The following is a 9,912-nucleotide window of genomic DNA, read 5'->3' as shown; positions in this document are numbered from 1 at the left end:
GGTTCGTGGCGATCGTCTGCAGTTGTTTTCATTGTGCTGTCACAATGGAAAGGTAGCACAATCCAAAAGTTTTAGAACACTGACAAGTCACAGGGGGGGAAGAGGCAAAGAGAAAGAAGAGGATGATTTCCTGCGGTTTTTTATCGTTGGGAGTCACCGCTCTCCCCATAGGAAAACAATGGCACAGCCGGCACAGAGCGGTTTTAACGCTGATCGTGTGTAGGCGCCCTGAAGAAGAGAAAGAAACAGAGGAAGAAAGACACAAAGTAGTTCTATCTATGATATCACACTCACTAAGATTGTGGAACTGACAAACAGTAGTCTTGGCCTAGGTACACACGTTCTGTTTCAATGTGTGACATCATAATTGCCAGTAATGGCTGCAACCAGGGGGGGATGTAAAACAAACTAACAAAGTCCATAAATTCACATTGAATCCGGAACTATTAGACTATTAGAGAGGATCTTTCTCTTCTCTGTAGCCTCATGTGACATCGCTGGTAATCCTTTTTTTTTGTATATGTTATTTGCCTTCTCCTGTTGGGTGAAGGCTGTAATGTGTGACCAGTAGGGTCAGAGGAGGACGAGTTTCAACATGCCCCGGGTCCATTTCCTGTCTGCCTTCCTCTATCTCTTCCTGGGAGAATTTGCCCCGCAGGCATTTTGAATGGGCAACATAGCCAAACATACACACATTAACACTTGGGCACAAACAAACATTCACATGCATTAACACTTGCACGTACAGTGATTGTGTGTGACTGGCTTCTTCCTGTGAGGAATCTGATGATGTAATGTTCCTCAAGTATAAGCAAAAGTGGTAATAAACAGCACCAATCACAATTAAATGCAAGCATCCACATGCTGTACATGTCATCACTGATGGTGTTGATGACTGTGTGTGTGTGTGCCTGTGTGTTTGTGTGTGTGCCTGTGTGTGTGTTTGTGTGCCTGTGTGTGTGTTTGTGTGAATGCGAGAGAAAGACTGGGAACACATATGGCCGGAACAGTCGGAGATGGAACTCAGAACTCCCACATGACACAGCGTACAAAAAATAAAGAGTGAAGTCTAACACTACACCGCTCTGAAATAAACTCACTGTGTGTGTGTCTGTGTGTGTGTACGTGTGTGTGTACGTGTGTGTGTACGTGTGTGTGTACGTGTGTGTATGTTTTACTGGTAAGGGTTCTGATCCCACCAGTTCTGCTAGAGCTTCAATTATATGTATTTTCTATTTACATGAAAAAACATGTCAATTCGAATGCTTAGGCAGTTGATGAGATTATTTATTTTGGTTCACGAGGACACCTACAAGGCGGCTGGGGTGGTAGGCTCGGGATTTCAGTAGGCTTTCAGTCCACTCCTAATCCAGCGAATAACACTTCTACTCCGTGTTTTCCTCCGCGCCGTCGGGCTACTCACAGCCTCTAGCTGGTTTTTACTCAACTCTTGTCCTGATATCACTCCGCTTGCATGGAGGAGAGGACTTGATTATTGTGATGGTGGCAGGCAGCAGCTTCTAGCGACGAGCCGAGATCACCGCGTCTCTAGGATTTCCGTTCGCGTCCCTCGATACGGACCGGGACGATTGGACCTTACGCAAACCTTTTTACCGGACAGGGATTTTTACTGACCAAACCAATGAGATGCAAGTTCACGGAGCAACTCCGGAGCCCGTTCGGTTCAGACAGCAAAACTTTTTCTCAAAGGACAACACAATAAAACGGCGAGCTCGCTACGTCGGGTTGTTGTGTGAATGAGTGATGACCGCTTGTAGCCTAATATCCGGATGTTTCCTTTGGAGTTAAAAGTGTAGCGGCGGTATTGAAGTGTGGACCGGCTGCATAGCAAGCTCTACCCACGCTGGGGGTGTTTTGTTACCTGTTTTCAGGATCGAGAACGATGTTGTTGTAAACAGTATTGAATGGTGGAACCTCCACGTACTGTCCCGGCGGAGGGAAGCAGCATCGGTCACCGTTTGCTACTGTCCTTTGAATCCCCCCTCTCTTGTCTCTGAACAAGCTAGTTACCTTCTCACCCCTGTGGAACAATCTGAACGAGGTGAGGGTGCTTGGGAAAAGTTCTTCCAAAATACCAGCCCTTTGGCTAGAGGATGGGGGACTTTGCATCCCCCGCTGCCGCCAACGGCAGTAGCATTTGCATCAATAACAATGCCATGAACAGCGGCATCAACCCGAGTGGAAACTCTAACAATGTGGGCATTCCGAAACACAGCACAGTGGTCGAAAGGCTACGGCAGCGGATAGAGGGCTGCCGGAGACACCATGTCAACTGCGAGAACAGATACCAGCAAGCTCACGCCGAGCAGCTGGAGATAGAGCGCAGGGAGACTGTGAGTCTCTACCAGCGGAGCTTGGAGCAGAGGGCGAAGAAATCCGCCAACACCAAGCAGCAAAGTAAACAACAAGACCCCGACTCGGCCTCGACTACCGAGCAGAGAAATAACACTCTCATAGCGGTAAGCAGTACTAACAATCACAGCCAACATTTGAGCTACACCCCCTCCTTCGCTATTGCAGCATGGGGTTGTTAGCCCTCCCGTCCCTTGCTCAGAAAAGTTTGACGGTAACATTTTCTCTACACTTGGCAGTAGCTACGAAAAGTCTCAGCTATTCAAAACAAGAGTCTCAGCAAGCGTGTTTGTAAAGAGACACACAAACTTTCACTTTGGTTACAAACTACAGGGAAGTCAGTTACTGGTCGGAAATGACTATAGGCCATTGAAAGTTTTTTGTAGGGGGTGGCCCTTTTTGTTGCTTTGCTTTGAGATTCGCCTGTAGCCTTCTAAATACTCTTGGTCTTTGAAAACTCGTAAAGTTTGTTGAGACTTTTGAATAGATATTAAGTATAGCCTACTGTTAGGTGGACGAGAAAGCACCACAGGCCTACTTGTAAATGTTTCTTTGCAAAACAGCAACACGGTATCATAAAAAAACACAATTGCTACAGTGTTCAATGTAGTTCGCATAGATCTCAAACTGTTGCATATATTTTGACTGATAGACAGAACTGAACATTATTTCTGAAAGACAGGTACTCATCCAAGACGAGGGTAAAGTCTGAAGTTTAAAGGGAGTGTCGGGGGGAGGAACGAAAGGAGGGGGAAATTGTTAGCACATAATATGGCTGTGGAGGTCCAGCTCCCTTGTAATGTAGCCTAGCACAGACCAGATAGTAGCCTTCATGCTACGTCTAATGTTTTTCAGATTTTGTCTTATTATCATGTTCTTTTGACTGAAATGGGTACCGACACATATCTGATGAGGCTCTTGTCCCGGGATATGGAACAAAGGATCACAAATACACACTAGCGTATCTTGTCACTATGGATTGTATGTTGGTTTTAGAGCCCCGGGTCACGCATGCACAGCTAGCTGATCAGAGTCTAGTCTTTTTTCCTGCAAGGGGAGAGAAGAATCAACAGCGACTTAGTCGGCTGGAATGCCGACATTCTTTTGTTGTTGCAGTGGCCAATTGCTCCTTTGAAATGCTAAGCAGAAAGTCGGTGGCACTCTCTTATTTCTGAAAGCGACATAGGTAGCAAGCGCAGTCGTTTTTCAAGAGCCACGGTACTGAGGCGGCTGCGATTGTAATAGAAAAAGACCTCCCACCGCTTCGTGTGGACATTAAACCGCACCGCCCATTAGCTGGTAGGCAACAAATGCTCAGAATCAAGGGATTACGGTTTAAAGACACAGTAGCGCCATTTTTTCGTCTCCGCTCTATCTCAAGACGATGCCTCTACAGCTAGATGGCCGTATAGTCGCAGTGCTAGGCTGCCTCGGTACAAAAAAAAAAGTCCACTGCTGTCTAGGGCTGGGCAGAGGTACTCCTGTTACAGGACTGCATGTCTAATCGGTCTCTGACACACCCACGACGAAGCAGGACTAACCTGTAATTATGGAAAATGGACAAACTATTAGTGTGTGTGTGAGGAGTCCTCGGGACCTCTTCTCAGTCGGTCATCCCCAGCACTCCTATACTAGTGCTTGGCATACTACACTCTTACTACTAATGAGTTGTAGGATGTCCTGATGAACCCAAATGCTGTCGAGCAGAATAACAGTTTAAATACAGATCATATCTGTTGGCCCAAAAGTGAATGCATAACGTTTGTTGTTGATATGGAACTTGTGAAGATCCAATTGGTTTGGGTCATTTTGTTGTGATACGTCTATAGATACTCTGGACACTCGTTTACATGTTTTAAAGTGTAACAACAGTGACACATCATCTATTTAGTTACAGATACATTTATTTTTATTTAGTATTTCTGTCTCTGTCTCTCTCTCTCTTTTTCTCTGAGGTGCCGGGAATCCCATTACTGTCCCATCATTTTCCTGGCATGGTGTACTGACACACACTGATTTACCTTCACACAGGTGGTCCACTGAGTGTGTGTTTGTGGATGCGCGTGATAAGAAAAGGACAGTCTGGTGGATGTTTTGAGTCGGCCGGACTTTCAGTGGTTGAAACACTTTTATTTAACAGCCAAGTTGTTAGAAAGTGTGTGTGTGAGTGTGCATGAGCGCACGCAAACAAGCGCAAGTGGTGCAACTCTGTGTCTGCTCCATGTTTACGGACATGGTCAAGCAAACTCTACAAAAACACAGTAGCACAGGACGGAGTCTGCCTTGTGCTCAAATCCTCTTTCCTTGGCAGATGTTTCGGCAAGGAATGACACAAACACTTGTGCGCACACACACACACACACACACACACACGTACAATGTTGTACTGCTTGGAGAGGAGCTCTCCCTTTCTCTTTTGGCAGAGGGGCTGAGGTGTGGGTGGCTGAGTTTCATGAATCTAAGGCCTACCCTCCCTTCCTCTCCTCCCTCCTCCTTCCTTCCTCTCTCCCACCATCCCTCCTTCCCCAGGCCCTCCCCTTGTCTCTGGTTTCAACATTAGTGGTGCGATGGTAGTGTCAGTACTGGTGCTGTGGCATTGTTAATGTAGTCTGGGACCGATGCCCAGCTCTATATTTAACCCAGTGAGTTGGCATGTAGCTCACACATACACACACACACACACACACACATTCTCTCTCTCTGTGATGCAGACGATTGTGACGTCACACACATAAACAAGAGGAGGTATTTGCTTCGCCAAACTCTCACAACGGGGTCCTAAAGCTGTGTTTAGATTTCTTTATCTCTCTCTCTCTCTTTCTCTCCTCTCTATTTCCCCCTCTCTCCTCTCTCTATTTCCCCCTCTCTCCTCTCTATTTCCCCCTCTCTCTCTGTGGATGTTTTTAATTTCAGCAAGCTTTGTGACCACATTCCCTTCCACCCACGCATGTTCACATGTCCTGCAGACTCACACACATGCTCCGAGCCCAACTGTCTTGTGTGAGCGTGTGCCTGTCTGTCTTTTATACAACGTTCCTGTCGGTGCACATGTGTGCGCACGCACCGTACCTGCTAGCAGGCCGACTTGAGCCTTGTCGCCTAGCGTAGCATCTGAGAGCGATCACCTTACATTATTGATGTCGGGCTGGTGGTGAAGCCACGCCGCTCTCTCATCCCTCTCAATGAGAAGGCGAGACATACACACACACACACGCACACACACACACAATGCATGTTAATTATAAATGAGGATGTTAGTTCGCTTCTAGAGATCCCCTGGCCCACCGGGTTTCTGCACAACTACTCCACTACTGTGTGTGTGTGTATTGTCCATCTGCCTGTGATATACATATTGGGGTGGGGTTAGGTTCATATGAGGATTATCTAGTGTGTGTGTGCGCTAAAGAAGGATGATGAGGCCTGCACTCTCTCTGCCCTGTTCCAGCACGTACTCTCAGATATCTGACATTAATTCATTTTTCCACGCACGCACATGTATACCCACATACCATTACCCTTTCAATAACCTCTGTTCTTTATTATGTCTGCAGGCAGTATATATCCTCTTGGAGTTGTTGTATTGAAAACACACACACACACACACACACACACACACACACACACACACACACACACACACACACACACACACACACACACACACTGTGTAGCATGAGGAAGGGTGGACCCAGTCAACCTAAGCTTTGCTCAGAGGGAGATGTGGAGGCTAAACGAGAGTCTATATGACTGGCCTATCCTGGCCCAGCTCTCGTGTGTGTGAGAGGATCAACATGGTTTGTTTAGTGGAATCTTAGATCCAGTGACTCAGATCTTGTTGTTGTCTCTAGAAGTATTTTCTTTCCTCCCCTGTAACGTAGTCTGTATGTAATGAGGTGTATTAGTACTGTGCTGGAATGATCTCCCCCACACAACATTTAGACCCTGGTTCACAAACATCTCCCTGTTCCAGCTCGACATCATGTGACACTAGTTAAACGGACATTCTCCTCGCGGCAAGTAAAGCACAGTCCTAGTCAGGTCGCCCCCTAACAGTTCTTATTCGTTCTCTCTCTCCCCCCCTCATCACACCTCACTCTCCTTTTCCCGTTGACTGCCACTTGCTCCTCTCCTCCCTTCCCTGGGCGATCCCTCGTTCACAGCGACTCATCCTACCTGGCTAAGCTCTCTAAACCGCTCCCAGCCTTGCCGACTGGCGAGGAGAAATCCGCCTCTAAGAGGGAATTACTCCACGAGCTCAGGTAGCCCTGACACACACACACACACACACACACACACACACACACACACACACACACACACACACACACACACAGTCACTCACACGCGCTGACGTATTACCCCACAGTAAACAACTGAACGCTGCTCAGCAGGTTTGTGCTCACCTGCTTTAACCCACCTTATTGTGTGAGGGGGACATTGTTCATAAGTATCAACGAGGCTGTGTGTGACCCTCTTCCTTTGTGGCATGACTTCTCGTCCTGCTCGAGATGGCCATACCCATATCTCCTTATCGATCCGCTGCCATCAAATATTTATGAATTTTCCCGCGTGCCAAAGGCAAGCTATAGTGTGGGCGCTGAAAGTGAGCGCGCATTTGTTTGTACAGGGCAAGCCACATTGAAAGCCTGTGTGTGTGTGTGTGTGTGTGTGTGTGGGGGGGGGCCCTCAGCTGCATCAATAGCCATTAGTGCACCAGGCTGAGTAATTGTGCTACAGTAGGCGCACGGCAGAAAAACGCTCCCTGAGAAAACATAGGATCTGATAAACCTGCGGTGGGCCATATGAACAGAGAGATGGGAGAAAGTGTGGACACAGGAGAGTGTCAGAGAGAGAGAGAGGGAGGGAGGGAGTGAGGGACGGACAGAGCGAGCTGGCAAAAGAGACAGACCGACACAATAAAGGTTGTTTTTGGATGGGAGGGGTTCAGCGGAATTTCTGTTGTGTTTAGAGATCCCTTTTCGATGATACGAGCAGGCTTGGTGGAGGAAGTGGATTGATTCGATGATACAACAGGGCTAACGTCCACTTTTTCCACCGTGTAAAACCTTGTCTTATTTTTCTTGTTTAGTTCTTAGCTCTTGCAAAGAGTAAATCTCTTTACAAGAGTCCCAACCTGTTGCTTTTAGCCTGATTTGGTCATATTTGCAAAATGAAAATTCCACCAGAGGAGAGAGGCATCAAAACGGATCCATCGTGAAGTGTAGAGCAGTGCATTGTGGATATGTGTAGTTATCCCACAGTGCCCCATTACTGGGATGAGGTTGGAGCTTGACCTTTGACCCAGCTGTAGTCCTACACATATGCAGACTCATACTTTCTCCCTCCTCACACACACACACACACACACACACACACACACACACACACACACACACACGCCTTGACTTAGTTTGGGACTGGTTCTCTGGCTAGGCCCAGTTGATGCCTTCCTGGATACATCCTAAAATAGAAAATAGAGCAGATAAGAATCTTGAACATGGAACAGCACAGGACTGCCTTGTCCAAACACACACTCTTATCTTTTTCTCTCTGTCTCTGTCTCTGTCTCTGTCTCTCTGTCTCTCTGTCTCTCTGTCTCTCTGTCTCTCTGTCTCTCTGTCTCTCTGTCTCTCTGTCTCTCTGTCTCTCTGTCTCTCTCTCTCTCTCTCTCTCTCTCTCTCTCTCTCTCTCTCTCTCTCCGTCTCCGTCTCCGTCTCCGTCTCTGTCTCTATTTCTTTCTCTCTCGCTCCACACTACACACACTTTCAGTTTCTTTACCCCCCCCCCCTCCCACTATCTCTCTCCATCCAACCCTTTCCCCCCTGCTCTTCTCTCACCCTCCCAGGCTTCCTGAGTGTCTGTCTCTCCCCTGTTGCCTCTTCTTCCAGTCTGTCAGGACGCCGGCAGAGTTCCACTGAAGCTTTACCCTCTCTGTTATCCACAGACAGACGTTCCACTGAAGCTTTACCCTCTCTGTGTTTCCACAGACAGACGAGAGACTTGAGACGCATGCTCCTCACAATTTTCTGCATATTCAGGTCACAGGTCTTGTTAGTGGAGGTAAATGTGTTGGTACAAGGTTACATCTAGGCATAGCTTAAAAAACTAAATAAAGTTTGAGTTATTTTGATTGGAACGTCATTATCCGCTATAGGAACAGAACTACGAGGAGAATTGTGGGACTTGTAGTTTGTATCAGAGTGCGGCGGGGGAGGGCTGCTGTCCAAGCACGCAGAGGGTGAGATGGAGATAAGGACATGAAACTGGAGACTGGCTCTCTCAGCCTCTGGAGAACTAAGGAGGGAGGGAGGGAGGGAGGGAGGGAGAGAGGGAGAGAGGGAGAGAGGGAGAGAGGGAGAGAGGGAGAGAGGGAGAATGTGAAAGAGGAGTTCTCTGTCATCCATATTTTAGAGGCAAGATTGCCCGTAGGAGAGGAGCAGAACCACAGATGAGCATGCTGCCTATTCCATGGGACTAGGAACTGTGGAAGGAAATGACATTGGGTCGACGGTAAGGCAAGGTGTGGGGCGAGGGCCAGAAATGGCAAGGTAACTGTACAGTTGCTAGTTGTAAAAATAAAAATATAATTGTAGTCCTGTTTTAGCACCCAATAGGGAAATAGGCTCTAGAAAGATGGCTTCTCTTTCTGGTCAGTGATGGGGGACTGGATATTGTTACGAATTGTCTCCCCATGTTGTCATGGCGACTGTGATGCAGACAGCCCGAACAGGCTGCCTGTCTGCTTGGATATGTCAAGTGTGTGTGTGTGTGCGCTAAAACACCGGGCGTCTCTCTGCTCCGAGCGGAAGTATTTGGCGAATTATGTAATGTCCTCTTTTTAAAAGAAAAAAATGGCTTGAAAATGAATAAAGAACGCATGTTTCCATCTCCTTTAAATGACTCTGTGTACATTTAGACCCAATATATGTGTTCTGTACATTTGCACAACAATAGTCCATACTGACATACCATTGTATAACTAGTAAAGGTACAGAATACATGCCCGAGATGTGTAATATGGTGTTGTAGCATACTTTTAGTTTTCCCTTCTCCAGTTTGCCGTGACTTCTTCCCTAGTTATGGCTCTTATATTTGAACAAATACTGTTAACACTTTCAGTTAACACAATTCAGTTTACGTACGCAGGCACGCACACACACACACACACACACACACACACACACACACTAGTGGAAGAGTAGTATGCGAGTCTCTTTCCTGTGTGTAAAGTTTCCACTGGAGCTGTGGGCCAGGAGCCAAGACAGCCCCTGTAGAGAAGAGGGGGGAGGAGGGGGGGGGGAGACGAAGGGGACTAAACTGAACATTAGGACGTAAAGGGAGGAGCAATGGAGAGAGAGGGAGGGAGGAATGGAGGGTCGAGTAAAAGAGGGAGGGAGCTTGGTAAACGGGGGAGGAGCGGAGGACTGGAGGGAGGGAGGAAGGGGGGGAGGGAGGGTCGGGCGTGCTGCCAAGTGGGAGGCGCCCCAATACTTGTGACGCTCCCATCCTGAAATGGGTTGTCTGATTGGGCGAGAGCTA

The 9,912-nt window shown here is 47.5% G+C and overlaps 1 protein-coding gene across 1 annotated transcript in view; it reads left to right on the top strand.

Moving 5' to 3' along the window:
- Positions 1 to 1,438: 1,438 nt before the first annotated feature.
- The window catches only part of maml3 (mastermind-like transcriptional coactivator 3), a 17,135-nt gene continuing 8,661 nt past the window's right edge, over positions 1,439 to 9,912 (top strand). The window contains exons 1-2 of the mRNA XM_047045200.1: positions 1,439 to 2,480; positions 8,219 to 8,224. Coding sequence (XP_046901156.1) covers positions 2,115 to 2,480; positions 8,219 to 8,224 — 372 coding nt within the window. The 5' untranslated portion in view covers positions 1,439 to 2,114. The remainder of the gene's footprint in view (positions 2,481 to 8,218; positions 8,225 to 9,912) is intronic.

The sequence above is a fragment of the Hypomesus transpacificus genome, chromosome 22, assembly GCF_021917145.1.
Source record: "Hypomesus transpacificus isolate Combined female chromosome 22, fHypTra1, whole genome shotgun sequence".
NCBI classification, from domain to species: domain Eukaryota; kingdom Metazoa; phylum Chordata; class Actinopteri; order Osmeriformes; family Osmeridae; genus Hypomesus; species Hypomesus transpacificus.
The sequence above is the reverse complement of the archived record's forward strand: the minus strand, read 5'-3'. Positions and strand labels throughout refer to the sequence as shown.